The sequence below is a fragment of the Pongo abelii genome, chromosome 8, assembly GCF_028885655.2.
Source record: "Pongo abelii isolate AG06213 chromosome 8, NHGRI_mPonAbe1-v2.0_pri, whole genome shotgun sequence".
In the NCBI taxonomy this organism is placed as follows: domain Eukaryota; kingdom Metazoa; phylum Chordata; class Mammalia; order Primates; family Hominidae; genus Pongo; species Pongo abelii.
The window spans coordinates 127,950,161-127,969,099 of NC_071993.2; the positions used below are offsets into that span (position 1 = coordinate 127,950,161).

The 18,939-nt window shown below is 36.1% G+C and overlaps 1 protein-coding gene across 1 annotated transcript in view; it reads left to right on the plus strand.

The window, feature by feature from the left end:
* WDR11 (WD repeat domain 11) overlaps window positions 1-18,939 on the plus strand; it is a 58,423-nt gene that overhangs the window by 27,365 nt on the left and 12,119 nt on the right. The window contains exons 13-19 of the mRNA XM_024253701.3: window positions 2,344-2,419; window positions 5,285-5,393; window positions 7,324-7,448; window positions 8,200-8,347; window positions 10,608-10,714; window positions 11,424-11,538; window positions 12,226-12,397. Coding sequence (XP_024109469.2) covers window positions 2,344-2,419; window positions 5,285-5,393; window positions 7,324-7,448; window positions 8,200-8,347; window positions 10,608-10,714; window positions 11,424-11,538; window positions 12,226-12,397 — 852 coding nt within the window. The remainder of the gene's footprint in view (window positions 1-2,343; window positions 2,420-5,284; window positions 5,394-7,323; window positions 7,449-8,199; window positions 8,348-10,607; window positions 10,715-11,423; window positions 11,539-12,225; window positions 12,398-18,939) is intronic.

Below are 18,939 nucleotides of genomic sequence, written 5' to 3' on the forward strand. Positions count from 1 at the left end.
AGATCCAAATAGGTTTGTCATATTGAATAAACATGTTGCTATTTATAAAACATGTTTGAAAGTACTTCTTTCACCTTGGAATTTTTTCTTATATTTCATGCTTATATATTTATTCTTTTATTCTCTAATAATTGCCCTAGAAAGGCCTCATTGTTGTTTACATGGAAATGTTGTTGACACAAATACATGGTAAAATGGAGGACCATTAGTCTGAACAGACAGATTCATTAAAAAATAGGATACCAGTTCTACTTTTAAGTGCATTGTTATATATAACCAACTTTAAAAGATCGATTTAAAAATAACTCTGTCAATGGACTTTATTAGAGTCTGTGCTGAAATTTTTGGCTTTTATAGGAAACACTTAGAAAATTTATAGGTTAAGGATTGTTTTTAAATGCTCAAATTTAAAACTTGTAATAGTCTCTGGCTGAATGAATAGAGAAACTTAATTTGGGATTTTGAAGATTCTACAGTAGGAAACATCCCAATAAGGTAACTTTTTCAGAATTGTTAAAAGCCTAAACCCAGTGAATTTCAAAATGAAGAATTTGAAAATATAATAAGGAAAGAGTTTCAAATTATTTTCTGGTGTATGCAGTAGTTTCAAAGAGGTTTTTTAAAAAATAAAATTGTGATGAGTTTCTTTAAAATGGTATAGCAACATGTATCATATGTGGATGATCTTAACCAATGAGAGCATGTGTATGTATGTGTAAAATGAATTAAATCAAATAAATGGTTGTAAATCAAGTAAGTTGTAAATAAATGAAGTACATGGTTGCTTTTTTATGTTCTCCATATGTATTTTCAAGCTCTCAAAGATCCAGTTGTTCTTCTCAGGGTATGTTACTGAACTTCAAAGAATCATCCCCATCTTTAGTCCAGTGTTGCTGCTCTAGACTCATTGGAAGTGACCTGTCCATTGACTCTCATCCCCAAGTTCCTAATTTGCCAACAGAGTGGTACTGGCCCTCTCTCTAGTGATCCCACGGATAAAATGCTGTTGTCTAGTATCATTGACTTAAAAAAAAAACAAAAAAAACCCTGTTTTATTTGTTTTGGTCAGCTCAAGTTCAGGACTGTTAGATAACTTAAAATCTGCTTTGCACAGATGTATTTTTAAGGAACAAACATCTACAGTAACAGTTACAGATTTCCTTAAGTGGGTATTTGAGTTCATGGATGGTAGACTTTTATAGCCTGGGCTTCTGAGGAGGGCAGCAGACTAGTGCAGTCAGGACAGGACTTGGGCTGTTTGGGGTATAATAATAGTGAGTATAGTGAGATTCTACATGATGGAATCTCAACAAAGAGTAGGAAGGCATTTAGGCCTTCAGTTGTCCTTGAATTGAGTATATTCTCTCTTTTGTTTAATGTAGATAAAAATCTAACACAAGATACTAAAACATACAAGGTAGAATTTATACTTTTTTTATTCACAGAAAATCATGTAGCTTCCTTTGTGGGTAACTCATTCTTTCACAGCATACATGAACACGGTAGTTGTTCCCTAGTTTCCAGTTGATAAAGATGTTTTGAGAGGAACATGTTCAAAATATTTAACTAGTATTTTGCACATGGGACAAGAAGATCTTAAATAAATGTTTCAAGAGTTTTTCCCCCACTAGTTAGTATTTGGAAACATGGGAATGTTTGTATTAAATATTACTTTAAATAAGTAGTTTTCGCACCAGACAATTGCTGTACCATAAATATCTTAAAACTTAACATTTTTTTTAAATTTCTAAAATTGAATTATAGAATTCAAGAAACTGTGACAAATGAAAATGGCTTTTTACAAAATAAATATCTGAATATGTGATACATTATTGATCATTAGTTTGTAACACTTTTGAGAATATTCTTTGAACTTATATTATTAGAAACAGCTTAGAAGCAACTGGGCACCGTGGCTTACACCTGTAATCCCAGTGCTTTGGGAGGCCGAGGCAGATGGATCACTAGAGGTTAGATCGAGACCAGCCTGGCCAACATGGTGAAACCCCATCTCTACTAAAAGTACAAAAATGAGCTGGCGTGGTGGCGAGTGCCTGTAATCCCAGCTACTCGGGATGCTAAGGCAAGAAAATCACTTGAACCTGTGAGGCGGAGGTTGCAGTGAGCCAAGATTGCGCCACTGTACTCCAGCCTGGGTAACAAAGTGAGACCATCTCAAAAAAAACCCAAAAAAACAGAAACAGATTAGAAGCAAATGGAAGAATGAATAGGAGAACAGAGGGTAGGAAGGGTAGGACTGATCAAATTACATTGACGTGGCTTCTTGTTTTTCATACATGTTTTATGCCCTGTTCTCACTTTTTTAAATATTTGCAATTAAAGGTAGGAGCATTGCTTTTCGTGGTGAAAGAGGCAATGATGAATCTCCCATCGAAATGATTAAAGTATCTCATTTGAAGTAAGTGTCAACCTAAAAAAAAATCTATGGTGTTATCACAATGAAATCTCGTGGATTTTTTTAATCTTTAAGAAAATGGGAATGTGTTGGAATGCATATAGAATCTTTTTAGTGATAGCAAATGGTGATATGCAGCCCAAAGAAAATATTTTGATTACAAAATTAAGTTGCTATCACTTTTAATTCTCCACTTCTAAAAAGATGAGGTAACTTTTGCATGAATCGTTATTTACTTCCGGATAAAGTTCTTATGTACTTCTATCTAAGCATGGAGTTACTGAGTGAAAGAACTCATTTTCTTTATGTATAATTTAAACTCATTTTGCTTCCAGAAATTGAGTTTTTTTGTTTCAGGGGAAAATAACATGTAAAGCAGTATTATTAAAAATAGAAACTGAAGGAAAATCAATCAAAATTACAAAGAAAGAGTAAGCTTTCTAAAGTAATTTTCAAACTTGTTTTGGCTTTTCTAAGATCTTTGCACTTCCATATAAATTTTAGAATCAGACTATCAGTTTTACCAAAAAATCTTCCTGAGATTTTGATTGGGATTGCATTGAACCCATCGATCAGTGAAGGGAAGAATTGGTATCTTAAGTTTTCTAATTCATGAACATGGCATGTCTCTCCACTTATTTAGGTCTTTTAACATTTCAGCAATATTTTGTAGTTTTCAGTGTATAAGTCTTACATATTATTTGTTAATTATATTTTGTGTTTTCTTTGATGCTTTTATAAATGACATTTTAAAATTTCAATTATTATTTGTATATTAAAATACAGTTAATTTTCTGATATTGACCTTGTGCCTTGTGACCATGCTAAGCTTAGTTATTACTTCTAGTATAGGTGCTTTTGTTAATTCTTTAGGATTTTCTATAGAGACAGTCTCGTTTGCCAGTAAAGACACCTTTACATCTTTTCAATCTATAGGCCTTCTTTTTGCTTGCACTAATTAGGACCTCCTGTATAGTGTTGATTAGAACTTAGATGTCAGCTATGAGCTGACATCTTTGCTCTGATCCTGGACCTTATGGAGAAAGCATTCAGTCTTTCAACATTAAGTATGATACTAGCTGTAGATTTTTTGTATATTCCCTTTATCAAGTTGAAAAAGTTTTATTCCTAGTTTGCTGAGCCTTGGTATCATGAGTAGGTGTTGAATTTATCAAATGATTTTTCTGTGTTCATTGATATCATCATATGGTGTGTGTGTTATTTTGTTTTTCTTTTTGTTTTGAAGTTCACTAATATGGTGAATCACATCGATTGATTTTCAGATGTTAAGCCAACATGACATTCCCGGAATAAACTCTAGTTGGTCGTGATGTATTACTGTTTTGACATATTGCTGGATTTTATTTATTGATATATTATTAAGAGTTTTATGATATATTATTAAGAGTTTTTATATCTATGTTCATGAAGGATATTGGTCTCGTTTTTATGTAATATCCTTTGTTTTGGTATCAGGGTAATACTGACCTTGCAGAACGTGTTGTAAAGTATTCTCTCTCCTTTTTTTTGAATGAGTTTGTGTAGAATTGATATTATTTCTTACTAAATAGGAAAAATTCATTAGGAAACCATCTGAACCTAAAATTTTCTTTGTGGAAAAGTTTTTAAGTACAAATTCAGTTTTTTTCCATAAATATAGGACTATTTAGATTCTCTTTTTTTGAGCTTTGGTAATTGGTGTCTTTCAAGTAATCTGTCCATTTTGTTGAAGTTGCTGAGTTTATTAATTTATTGAAATAAGCTTGTTCATCATGGCTGTATGATCAGTGATTATCTCTCCCACTCCTAATATCAGTAAATTATATCAACCAATTTTATTTATTGATCTTTTCCAAGAAACTACTTTTGGTTCATTTGATTCTTCTCTATGATTTTTCCATTTTCAATTTCATTGACTGTCATGCTTATCTTTTGTTCTTCTGCTTACTTTTTAAATACGCTCTTCTTTTTTTACATAGTTTTCTAAAATAGAAACTTAGATGATTGAATTAAGTTGATTCTGTAAAATGTAATGTAAACAGTTAATGCTATATGAGCACCACTTTTCCTGTATCCTGTCATTTTTGTTATGGTTATGTTTTCATTTTAATTCACATTATAATCTTTAAAAATTTCCATGGGGTGTTATTCAGAGGTATATTTTTTAACTTCAAACTATTTGGGTGTTTTGCCAGGTATCTTTCTGTAAATTTCTACTTTCTGTTGGGGTCACATATGGTCCTGAGTGGAAGAATCTCAGTCCTTTGATACAGGGAGTACAGGGATCTTCCTACTCTGTCACATTTCCTCTGTGTCAGCCATCATTTGCTGATAATATTTTAGTTCCTCATAATGCTTATTGAGTAATCAGTGCTCAAATTATATTTGTTGAATTGCACTCGTTGATGTCATTCAGTACTTCTTTCAGGCTTAACAGAAAGTGAATAAAGTGGCATTTGTTGAATACCAACTGTAGTAGGATGATAGAAACTTTACATACTTTTTCATTGAATGTTTACCATAATCTGTATATCAATTAATTGAGGTACATGATGAGATTCTCCTGTCATATGTGAGAAATTGAGCCTCAGGAGGGTTAACATAAGTTGTGGCATCAGGGTTTGACTCTATGCCACTCTTTCTTCCGAGTTGGACTCCTTGCCTAATTGTGTGAGACTACGTTCTCTCACAGGTCATCTTAGAGCTTTACCTTCTTATGACTGTTAATCGTGGTGCTAAATGGTAGTTTAAATTGTCTATATTTAGAATGCGTCAGCTGAGTTTCAATTTACTGAACTTTTTATTTGGTCTAATTCACGGTGAAATTTTTGCAAAAAGGGGCTTATTTAGTAATTTTGTTTATTTTAGGCAGTATTTGGCAGTCGTATTCAGAGATAAACCCCTGGAGCTATGGGATGTTAGGACTTGTACCCTTCTTAGAGAGATGTCCAAAAACTTCCCTACAATAACTGCTTTGGTAAGTTACAGTTTAAGAATTAAATAGCTTATTTAGGTATATATATATGTGGTGAATGTTTTGCTTGAGCTTGAATCAAAATCATTACTGCTAATGTCACTTTTTTTGTTAAAAATGTGTGTTCAGAGAAGATGATCTAAATAAATGGAGATAATTCTTATTTTCTTGGATGAATCAACCTAATATCATATTAATGCAATTCCAATTCAAGTTTCATTTGGATATTTTGAGGAATATGGTAAACATATTCTAAAATATTTATGAAAGAATAAAGATCCTAAATAGCTAAGTCATCCTTGAATAAAGACGAGTAAATGTGGGAGGTGTGGGTGGGGTTGGCCCTTCCTACCTGATATTAGTACATCTTACAAAACCATGGAAATAAAATCAGTATTGTATTGGCACAAGAATAGAAAGTGAGTCAACATAATAAAGAGCTCAGGAACAGACCCATGAATATTTGGGGACTTAATATACAGTAAAGTAGCACAAATCAAAGAGGATGGATAGACTGTGTAGTAGACGGTGTTGGGAAAACTGTCTCACTTTATGGAGAAAAATACTTGATCTCTACTTAATACCGTATACAGAAGTGAGTGTCACAGGACTAAAGACCTAAATGTAAAAATGTAAAGCTATAAAATTGAATATAACAAAATACAAAATATTGCTGTGACCTAGAGGTGGGAGGAGACATCAGAAGCTCAAACCAAAAGGCAAAAAGAAAAAAAAAGAAACAATGCATTTAATTAATCAAGATTAATGCTTTTTGTTTGATGAAGATGTCAAAGTTAAATACAGAAGACATTTTGGGAAAACAAATTTTTCAGTGTCTAAATTTAACTAGAAACTCCTGCAAGTCAACAATGAAAAAAAGCGGGAACCCTAGTGAGAAAATGAACAAAGTCTGTGAAGAGCTAATGAGAGGCAGAGAAACCTAAAAGGCCAACAAGCCATATAAAGGAATGTTCAAACTCATCAGTTTTCAGAGATGTTCAAACCATGATATGGATCTACCTTTTAGACTAACAAAAACTGGACAGCCATATAGTGTTAAGTACGGGTGGAACATAGGGTATGGGAATCCTTGTGCATTGCTGGTAGGAATGTAGACCAATGGAGCCATTCTGTAAAGCACACTGGCAGCACTTGGGCAAACACAGACATCTTCTGTGTCCGCTGAGCTCTTGGTTGTAAATGAACTTTTGCAAGGATATTGACTGGTGTGTTTTGTTATGATATGAGTTTGGAGACCATCTGCATGTTTTTACTGAGAGAGGAGACAGATTAACAATTGGCTGATGCACCCATGGAGTGTTAGGTAGCATGCAGAAACAGGAGGAAGAGGACTTAAATACAGTGGAAAGAGTAAGAAACAGGATGAAGTATATATATATATATATACACACACACACACACACACACATATATAAACACAATACTATTTATGTAAATTAGAAATACACGTGAAATAACTACATGTTAAGAACTTATACATATGCAAGGATATTGGACTACCAGGCTTTACAGTAGGTGGAATTTAAAAGGATATAAATAAAACAAGTGATTTTGGAGGAATCTATGGATGATAAAGGACCCTGGTTGGAGAACTGTGATTGTCTTATCCTGTGCACGTAAGAGATGGGGGAGGAGACGAGGAATAGGCAATACTGTCATTGAATTCATTATTTTCATTTTGTAAATATTTCATAAAAACATCAAAAGGTCAGACCTTTTGGAAGTTTGCCATAAAAGCTCCAATTAAAATTCATTCAGCCTTTCTCTAGGTAAAATCTAAAGAACAAATGTGGATTCATGTGTAGTAATAATAAATGATACTGGGCAGTGGTGTGTGTGCCCAGCTCTTCTGGACGATTCTTTGACAGAAGGAAACCTAGCACTTCTAGGTTTGTCTGCCTTTGCTTTACAGGAGTGGTCACCATCTCACAACTTGAAGAGCCTGAGAAAGAAGCAACTTGCTACTCGAGAGGCCATGGCCCGCCAGACCGTAGTCTCAGACACAGAGCTGAGTATTGTTGAATCATCTGTGATCAGGTACAGTACAGTGTTTCTTGACACTGTCATTTGTGCCATTAGTGTCATGTCTGGGAAGTTGACAAGTGTCATCGGAAGGTGTCTATGGTAGCAAGTTGGACTCTGCTTTTGAACATACTTAGTTTCATCTTTCAGTACATACCCAGATTACTAAAAAGTTAATTTTATCATTTTTATGACTGTACTATACTGTTTATTGTAACTAATAACATATGCAGTAATAGTCACCCATTAGCATCTATTGGTAAATGTGATCATTCTGAGTGCCCTTCTACTCCATACACTTCAGCTTCTGAAATTCAAATGAACATAGTGTAGACATACAGATAGATCATATTATCATTTATGCACACCAAAGAAAATGTGTTGGGAATCCTAAATTTGTGTTATCATCCCCATCCATACCAATCTTACAGATAAAAAGCTTCAGAGATAATGTTGGGTCACTGTACAGCCTCCCTTCTGTTGAGCACAGTTCTGTAGCAAAAACCTCTATGAATTTTATTTTTCTTGTATTAAGTTTAGATCACCATTTCTCTCTGTGCAGGGTAAACTTCCTCTGATGTTATGGCTGTTTAGGAGTGATTCATGTCTACCCATAATTAGCTGGGCAAATATTAGTTTCAGACTTTTAAAAAAATAGTTTTGGACCTCCTCTTAATGCATCTGTACTTTGGGCAAGTTAATTAATTATGGGTATCACTCCAGGGGGAAAAAAAAAATCTTTATCTTATGTTTCACTATCCCAAAGCTTGCTGCAGGAGGCAGAAAGTAAATCTGAACTTAGTCAGAACATCTCTGCCCGGGAACATTTTGTATTTACCGATAATGATGGCCAAGTTTATCATCTCACTGTTGAAGGAAACTCAGTAAAAGATAGCGCTCGGATTCCACCAGATGTGAGTACAACCTTGATTAAATCTTCATCAAGAAGATTTTGTTTTGTTGGTTCCGTATCCAGTGAAGGCATAGTTAAGTTGGAAACTTCAGAAAAGCCTAATGTAAATAAACTTTATTTAAGGAGATATTATCGATTAAACTTGTTCCATACTGCTAGCGAATAACGCTGTAACTATTTTGATTAAATGTTTACTGTGTGCTACTCATTTTTATCCCCGTAATAATCCATGAGGAGTTATCTCCATTTTACCTATAACAAAACTGTGGGAGAATAAGTAACTTTCCCAAAGTTACCCAGCTTACTTATGTGGCACAGCAGTGTTTTAAACTCAGGCCTGTCTGACTTCAGTATCTGTCTTCTTTCCATTTCAGGCATTACCCTGAAGGATTTGACTTACAATCTAGTATTATTTTTGGATAATAGTAATCAGGTTGTAAGTGTAATAGTATTATTAACATTTACTAACTTACATATATCCTTATGGCCTTGTGGAATCTGTAACTAAAGTTTTGCCATTAATCATTTATGTCAGCATGCATCTCATAGATAGTTTTTAATAGATGGATCATGAAAATGTTTATGTTAACTAATGCAGGCTATTATAATGGTTAATTGAAGGCATGAGGGGATTTTTTAAAATAGGTATATTTATTTTAAATTGCCATCTAAAAATGGAATGCTCTAGTAGAATGCCAACCCCCATAATTTTATAGGTGGCTTTGGGGTCTCATAAAGTTACAATCTAGATGTTGACTGTGGCTACAGTCTTTTGAAGTGTAACGGGACAGAAGGATCTGTTTCCAAGATGGCTGACTCACAGGCTATTGCACATTAATGCTGGCTGTTGATGAGGGACCTTAGTTCTTCTTCATGTCGATCTTTCCATAAGGCTGCTTGAGTGTCCTCACGACATGACAACTGGCCTCCCCTAGAGTAAGTGATCTGAGAAAGCAAGAAGGAAGTTGCAGAGTCTATTATGACCTAGTTTCAGAAGTCTCTTCAAAGGCAACTTCTTAATTAAACATTCTATTATATGGTTAGGAAAGTAGATATCTTAAAGTGTTGCTTCATATTATACAGAATTTCATTTCTTTAATATAAGTTTTTTTATTAATGGACTTTATTATAATAGTGATTTTTAAATCCAGTTTTTGTTTTGTTTCTTGACTAGTACCAGAGTTTATACGGTATTCAGTGTGTATGCTGGTCTACTAATGGTCAATTATTCAAACCACTAGAGTTTTCTTACTTTTTACCATGGATACCATTTGAATTTTTATGTTGTACAATAAATGCAAAAATAAGATTTCTTTTAATAAATAGAGAAGTAATTGAGCAGTAATATTATTTAATAGCTAACATGTATTGACTATTTACTGCATGGCAGGCATTGCTTTAAGGCCTTTGCCTTTATAAATTTATTAATACTAGCAACAACTCAAGTTTCACGAACTTACCCTACTTTATTGACAATAAATCCAAGACAGAAAGGTTAAGTAAACATGCCTCGAATCACATACCAGTTTCAAGCTGGGATTCAAGCCCAGGCAGTGTGACTGCAGAGCCCAGGCTGCTGAGCCCTCCATGATACCGCCTCTGAGCATCTGTTAGAACTGCAAGTTCCTTTCTTCCTCCAAGTTAGATTGATTACAGCAGCATTTCATTCTTATATTGTGCTTCTATATGTAACTTCTGTGCAAAGCTTTCTGTGAATTTAAACTGCATATGCCTTTAGTAAACAGCATCTCTTCACTTTCATGATTCCACAATGTTCCAAAAGGTGTCAGTGAAGCTCTGGATCCTTTTTTCAATAGAAAAATCACCACACAATTAGTTATAAAAGAGCTTTAAGTTTCCCTTGGAATGGATTTAGTTATCCTTTTGCAGTGAGAGATAAGTTTGAGTTGGCTCTCTGGAAAACCTTCCCTTTACTTCTCTGTTTTTCTTACTTTAATTTCCTCTTTTTTTTTTTTTTTTTTTTTTTGAGTTATTTGTTCCTCAAAAGACATCCCCTCTCTTTAAATCTAGTTCCAGTAACTACTTAATGTCTATCAAGTTGAAATCGCCTATTTCTTCATAGTTGAAATTGATAGGCAATGTGGCTCTTTGTTAGTGTCTGAAGTCTGTTTTAGGATTTGATGACTAAAAGCATACTAAAGCACAGCCCTTTAAATTAAGTTTTATTAAAATATTTCTTTATTATGATGTCTTATACAGCATAGTGATATCTATATGTGTTTGTTGCTGTTGTTTTCTAGGGAAGTATGGGTAGTATTACCTGCATCGCTTGGAAAGGTGATACATTAGTGCTTGGAGATGTGGATGGAAATTTAAATTTCTGGGACTTGAAAGGCAGAGTATCCAGGTATAAGCCAAGAATGAAATCTTGTTATTTCATTTAAAAACAAAAAAAGACATCTTTTTTTTTTTTTTTTTTTTGAGATGGAGTCTTGCTCTGTCGCCCAGGCTGGAGTGCAGTGGTGCGATCTCGGCTCACTGCAAGCTCCGACTCCTGGGTTCACACCATTCTCCTGCCTCAGCCACCCGAGTAGCTGGGACTACAGGCGCCTGCCACCACGCCCGGCTAATTTTTTTGTATTCTTTTAGTAGAGACGGGGTTTCACCATGTTAGCCAGGATGGTCTCGATCTCCTGACCTTGTGATCCGCCCGCCTTGGCTTCCCAAAGTGCTGGGATTACGGGCGTGAGCCAGCGTGCCCGGCCAAAAAATGACATCTTGATATGGTTCCATTAGAGGCTTGTGACTTGGCAAGCAGGATCAGTAAACTTGTGGAGGTGTAGCTTGGACCCTTGGGTCCCTTCACCTAAACTTGGGAGGATGGGCCTCGAGCCAAGCATTCTTAGGAGATAGTTATCTGCAAGTGGCCCCTGCAGAAGTCTTAGCTGACCTTAAAGGGCAGGCCCTTTCTGTCAGATGTGGCCCCCAGTCCCAGCAAGTAAAGGGTTCTCCCATCATCAGACCTGTTAGAAATGGAAATAGAGATGTTAGACATAGCTTCTGGTGACCAGATCTCACTCTACGTTGTATTGATGTTTTTGTTTCTTTGTCTTCAGAGGAATACCTACACACCGAAGTTGGGTGAGGAAGATTCGTTTTGCTCCTGGTAAAGGAAATCAAAAATTAATAGCAATGTACAATGATGGAGCTGAAGTGTGGGATACTAAAGAGGTAGGCCCTCTCCATGAGGATAAAACGTAAATAAATTGTTAGCCATATGAACTGTGTTTTGTTAAAAAACTTCTGATTTAGAAATGAAAAGTATTTAATGAGTTTGTCAAGTTTCCCATAACAAATTATTTTACTTTACGATATTTGTGTTCTAAAGGTAACAACTCAAGATTTATTTATTTTATTTGTATTTTTTATTTTGATATGGAGTTTCACTCTTGTCGCCCAGGCTGGAGTGCAATGGCGCGATCTTGACTTACTGCAACCTCCACCTCCTGGGTTCAAGTGACTCTCCTGCCTCAGCCTCCCTAGTAGCTGGGATTATAGGCATGTGCCACCATGCCCGGCTAATGTTGTATATTTTTAGTAGAGACGGGGTTCCACCATGTTGGGCAGGCTGGTCTCAAACTCCTGACCTGAGGTGATCTGCCTGCCTCGGCCTCCTAAAGTCCTGGGATTATAGGCGTGAGCCACCGCGCCCAGCCGATTTATTTATTTTTTAATGTTATCACTGTCTTTGAGACCTTTAAAATGCTGCCTGTTTGTGGAAGATAGATTGCCAGAGGCTGTTCAGTTCTAAACTTGAACTGGGCCTTTGCCACAGACTGTCTTCCTTGACCATTTAATCTGGAATAATAAAGATCTTCCTTTTCTGTCTGGAAGTGATGCCCAAATTCACTCTTGAAGGTTCAGATGGTGAGCAGTTTAAGAAGTGGCAGAAATGTGACCTTTCGTATATTGGATGTGGACTGGTGTACGTCAGATAAAGTGATCTTGGCCTCAGATGATGGGTGCATCAGAGTCCTAGAGATGTCTATGAAGTCTGCGTGCTTCAGAATGGATGAACAAGAGTTAACCGGTATGGAATCCTAATGATAGGGGTATGGAATCCTAATGAAACCTGTCTTTACTTTGCCACAAGCTCCTGTATTTTGGGGAGAGAGCTGCTGTTTCTGTTTCATTTCAGTCTTATTTTCTTAGAATCTGAGTTTAAGAAAATATATTAACTTGAAGCTTGAGTGTTTTTACTGCTGAGATGCTGCAATCTTTGTAACTATAGATGTCAATCATTCTCAACTCAGGTTTTTTAAGTGCCCCTTTTTTGACTCTTTTCTTTGGTTTGTTAACAAGATAAAAGGTGTTTACTTTTATAAAAATGGCTTACTCAGAATTTAGGCGAACTCATCAGAGGACATAAATCTAGAGATAAGGCTGCTGGCTTTTTAATAATGGCCTTATGTCTTTTGAAACCATATATCATTGAAAAGTCACTTTAGAAAGTGTTCTTAGTATTATGAATTTTGATGCCAGTCTGTGACTAGTAAAATGACCAGTCAAGCAAATTAGGAGATTGCAGTATCTTGCTCTGTTTTGTATGGTTGTTTTGACATTGCTTTTTACCAGAATAAGAAACATTTTAGTAGAATATACCCCATATGTGACTTCTAAAAAAAAAGAATGGGACAATTTTGAATGCATCCATTTATCAGTTTAAAAGGCAGCTTTTGGCTGATGCAATACAGTGTTCATCCTTGGAAGATACTTGATCCTACTTGGAGCACAGGAGGGAACTTTTTGCCTGAGTATTCTCCCAGCAAAACTTTGGTGCACACTCCAGGCTGACAGTAGAAAATTTCATGAGACTTTTCTGAACCTTCGCAGAGTCAATATTTGGCACTTCAGACACAGTAAGGTTTTAAAAACCTGGTTTTTCACTTTGTGTTCATGCTTGAGGCACTACCGAGTTGCTGCTCATGTTAGCGGGGCTGCGTTTAACTTACGTTAGGTATGCTTTGGTTTTTGTCACTGCCCACCCCTGCCCACTGCATTTGGGCACCACCACTTCTTACTGTGTAACTGACTGCCATCAGGTGAAGCCAGAATTCAAGACCTACATTCCCATGTCTGTCCTTGAGTCATTTGCCAGCTCTGGAGAAGCACCAGGATGGCCTCCTAGGAAAGGGCAAGCATTGGTATTCATTTTAAACCTAAAGGTATTGAGGAAATTGAAGGAACTTCAAGGGTGGTTTTTGAAAAAATTGGTTACTAATTCTAGATAAAGAAGTGTGGAACTGCTATCTAAATGTTTGAAGAGCTTTTCCTTCACTTTTTATATAAAATTTGAATCTAAAAAGCTCCAAAGTCACGGTGTAGCTTATTCTTAAATTAAACTGACCACAGAAATGGAGTCCATCCTGTTAACCCATGTTCAATACCATACTTGAACATCTGGCCTGTGGCCAGATTTTAGATCACATGTTTCTTTTAAAATTTTTCTGATTTTTTTTTTTTTATATTCTTTTCAATCTCTAATGTTACAGCCTCAGCCAGAAAGAGAAAAAAATCTAAATAGCAATTGGGAAAGGTCAATGCAATTGTGTATTCATTCCACAAATTGAACTTCAAACTCAGAACAACCCTTAATAAATGTTAAAGAATGAAAACTGTGGTAGTGTAAATGTGGAGTGAGGAAAAAGACATCTGTGTGTTCACCTCCAGATTCATGGCCGATTTGGTCTTGAGGAAAAAAGTTTGATGTGGTATATTTCTATTCTGAGGAATTAGAAGTATATCTGGGGCTTACTGACATGGGATAAAAATAAAATAGGTCCTAACATTGGTATTTCCTGTGTTTTCTTCAATTCTCCTTGATAACAAGTAGAGAACATAAAATATTGATTCACATCTGTACATTTTTTTAGAGCAGCTTAGATAGGCCACTTCTTCCTCCAATAAAGAGGGGGCAGTCAGACAAATTAGAAGATTAGAATTCCTGTTTTTGAGTTGGAGAACCTTTCTTATCAGCTGCCTAATTTGTCAGGGACACAAAGTGCCATCAAAATAAATCTTAGTAGTCTTTTTAGCAGCATTTAAAAGGAATGCAAGAATATGAGACTTGTTTAATAGCATTCTGGTATCATGCAGTTTCCACACCCTTTAAATAGTATTGACTTGATATCAGGGACTGTTCAACCTAATTTCCTCCCCAATTTTTTTTTTTAATTTTATTATTATTATACTTTAAGTTCTAGGGTACATGTGCACAATGTGCAGGTTTGTTACATATGTATACATGGGCCATGTTGGTGTGCTGCACCCATTAACTCGTCATTTAGCATTAGGTATATCTCCTATTGCTATCCCTCCCCCCTCCCCCCACCCCACAACAGTCCCCGGTGTGTGATGTTCCCCTGCCTGTGTCCATGTGTTCTCATCGTTCAATTCCCACCTATGAGTGAAAAAATGCGGTGTTTGGTTTTTTGTCCTTGCGATAGTTTGCTGAGAATGATGGTTTCCAGCTTCATCCATGTCCCTGCAAAGGACATGAACTCATCATTTTTTATGGCTGCATAGTATTCCATGGTGTATATGTGCCACATTTCCTTAATCCAGTCTATCATTGTTGGACATTGGGTTGGTTCCAAGTCTTTGCTACTGTGAATAGTGCCACAATAAACATACGTGTGCATGTGTCTTTATAGCAGCATGATTTATAATCCTTTGGGTATATAATGGGATGGCTGGGTCAAATGGTATTTCTAGTTCTAGATCCCTGAGGAATCGCCACACTGACTTCCACAATGGTTGAACTAGTTTACAGTCCCACCAACAGTGTAAAAGTGTTCCTGTTTCTCCACATCCTCTCCAGCACCTGTTGTTTCCTGACTTTTTAATGACTGCCATTCTAACTGGTGTGAGATGGTATCTCATTGTGCTTTTGATTTGCGTTTCTCTGATGACCAGTGATGATGAGCATTTTTTCATGTGTTTTTTGGCTGCATAAATGTCTTCTTTTGAGAAGTGTCTGTTCATATCCTTTGCCCACTTTTTGATGGGGTTGTTTTTTTCTTGTAAATTTGTTGGAGTTCTTTGTAGATTCTGGATATTAGCCCTTTGTCAGATGAGTAGGTTGCAAAAATTTTCTCCCATACTGTAGGTTGCCTGTTCACTCTGATGGTAGTTTCTTTTGCTGTGCAGAAGCTCTGTAGTTTAATGAGATCCCATTTGTCAATTTTGGCTTTTGTTGCCATTGCTTTTGGTGGTTTAGACATGAAGTCCTTGCCCATGCCTATGTCCTAAATGGTATTGCCTAGGTTTTCTTCTAGGGTTTTTATGGTTTTAGGTCTAACATGTAAGTCTTTAATCCATCTCGAATTAATTTTTGTATAAGGTGTAAGGAAGGGATCCAGTTTCAGCTTTCTACATATGGCTAGCCAGTTTTCCCCTCCCCAGTGTTAAAGGCCACTGCTAAGCATATTTTTCCTAAGTAAGCATATATAGAAGGAAGCTTTCTGAAATCAGATTTATGCACAAACCTTTCCTCTTCATCTGCCACAGCTTTCCACAGTCATTTTCGGTAATCTTGGGGCATTCAGAAATGTCTCACAATGACCTGCAGATGTGGGGAGGTCCAGGGATGCTAAACAACCTGGAACAATCTGGCGCAATGAAGAATTGTCCTGCCCCAAACGCCAGTAGTGTTCCTTAGCTCTCTTTTTCCCTGCTCATTGAATCACACTGAACAAAATAACAAAATATGGTCCTTTCCTTCCCAGACTTCCAGCTCACCTTAATTTTGCCACTTCCAAGTGGTGGAGGAGTAACTTTTTTCTACTGCTTTTCTTCTTGGCTGTTTGGTTACTGATTTTGTGCATTCCTGTCATGTAGGTAGCTAAAAACCTGGGTGTTATGATTCACACCTCACATAACTTTAGCCCAGATGGAGCAGAATCCATGACAAACAGCAGTGATGCTAACTGCTTTTGTATTCTAATTGTGTAATTTTCAGAGGTGAATGAGCTCTTGCAGGTGAGTTTCTCCAGCTGTGAGATGATCACCTATTACTTTTTCATGGCTGATCTTTACCCTTCAGAAGAAAGATTTCAATTCATTTGAGGGAGGGAAGTAGTAAGGGTCACTTTCAGTTTGTTTATGCTCATTCGGATGCTGTCAACAATATTTTGTTTTTGGAGAAATAACATATATTTGTTTTTAAAAATAAGATATTTCCCTCCTTTTATTCAGACTTAGTAAATGTTGTCTTGCTTGCATGATGTAAACACTCGATGCTGCCTTCTACGTGGATTCTCTTGTATCTTTTCATTTGTTCATTGATTAAGAAATTACCACACAGCATGAGAACTTTCCCTGAACCATTCCAAGATTATTATGTATAGTTAATTTTTTCCATGACATTTACCATTTCCAAACATACTGTGATATAATACCAACAACTATCTACATGAATCTACCTAAAACATATACATATACTATCTAAAATACGGATGGGGCTGACTTGAGAATCATATAGATTGTCGTCTATGAAGGATGAATAGAAAGAAAGTTAAGTAAGCTAGCCACCTGCATCCCTTTCAGTGCTAAGTGTTCAGTGCTTCTGTAGGTAGTTAGATAAGCCTCATTTTTCCAAGATACAATCCTTCCTTTATAGCCCAGATGTAAAAGAAAAGATGACTCAGTGGAAATTTAAAAAAAAAAAATTCAAAGCAAAAGAAAAGCTTTAATAAGAATAAAAGAAAGTGTTCAATAAGCAAAGCCAAATACAAATGATTACCCGGGGGAAAGTAATTCACAAGTCACAGACTGTCTACAGAGGGGAAAATCAGATAAACAAATGATGCTTCAACATATGAAATGATACTCAACTTTATTTATAATAAGAAAAATATTTGACCTCCTACTGGTAAGGATAAAAGAAGAAAAATAATTTTAAAAAGTAAATTTTTAAAAAGAGAAAAAAACAAATTAAAATTGTTTCTTACCTATCAGATTCAAAAGCTTGAAAATATACTCTGTTGGCAAGACTATGAGTAAACAAGCACTCTCATCCGTTGCTCACAGTAAGATCCCTATAGGAAGGAATTTGGCAATATCTAACAGAGCTGCATGCACATTTACCTTTTTACCCAGCAATCCCAGTGCTAAGAATTTATCTTAAGATGTACATTCATACACTGTGACCAAAATGCACACAAAGTTATTCATAGCAAAATTTTGAAAAAAGCCGAACTGCTTAGCCATAGGAGATTGGTTGAATAAATTTGGGGACATCTGCAGAATGGAATAATCTATGCAGCTGTAAAATAGTGAGGAATAGCTCTATGACCTGATGTAGAGTGATATCCAGGATATGTGTAAGTGAAAAATGCAAATGTAAAAGAGCACGTATAGCCTGCTTGTGTACAAAGGTGGGTTTTATACATAGGTTCATGCACACATGTTTGCTTACTAAAACACACACCACACATACACAGAATAATCCAGAAACCAATGAGAATAGTTAGAAGACGTAGATGGAAAAACGGAGAGTATGGGGATAGCAGTGAAACTTCTCTATCTTTGTTATACAGTTTCAAGTTTTGAACCATTTATATATTTTATATATTCAAAATATACAGTGAAAACAAGAGTGAAAGAAAAAGCAAACCCAAAATTGAATGCAAGACACAATTGAACCAAACTGTATAACAACAATATTGGTAACATAACCACACACACACACAAAAAAAACAGTTCAAATAACTAAAACACAGAACTTCCCATTCACTGCACACCTTTAGGGTTTATATTCTAAGGACAGAATTGCTAAGGAATGTTGAACTTTACTGGGGTAGTTGACAGTGGCACTAGTAATTCTGAAGCTGTTTTGTGCCTGTTGTAGTCTGGAACACATTAGTAACCAAATTGCCGTTTTTGGGAACCAAGATCTGTGCTGATAGAAAGGGAGATACAGATGGGAAGTGGCGGTGGTGGGAAGAAACATTCCAGGGATGGATTTGGGTTGGTAAAAAATCATGACTTCTTGAACATGTATATTCCCTGGCTCTGCTCACAGAGAGTTTTCTTGCAATGACACTCAATGGCAGTGAGCACACATGGCACCCAGATTTTACTTTGCAAGTTCCATTTCCAGGCTAAAAGGAGCCAGAGCTCTTTGGACAAAAAGTTTATTTCAGGACAGAGGCACAAAAGGTGCAAGATGGGTCTGGGGCATCTTATGGTGCCAGAATTCAAGTAAGGAATTGAAAAACCAAGGAGGACCTGACATAAGAGGCTTCTCCTGTCAAATTGGGGGTAGTCTGAGCATCATGAAAACTAATGGTGGTATTGATGTAAGTGCAGAATACTAAAGAAACCCTCACTCCATAGTAATACTCACAGTAAGGAAAGAGGAAGTGGGCAAGAAGCAAAAGCTCAGGTGGACAGAAGAATGCCAGCTGACAAACGCGGAAAGAATAAGATTAGAAAATCACCACTTTGCAGCCCTGATACAATAATGAATTCAAGCAAGGATCACTTGTGGATGTCAAATCACTGAGTAAAAGGATGTTTGAGAATAGGAAATTCAATCTGACAATATTTCCCCCACATGTTACTTACTAA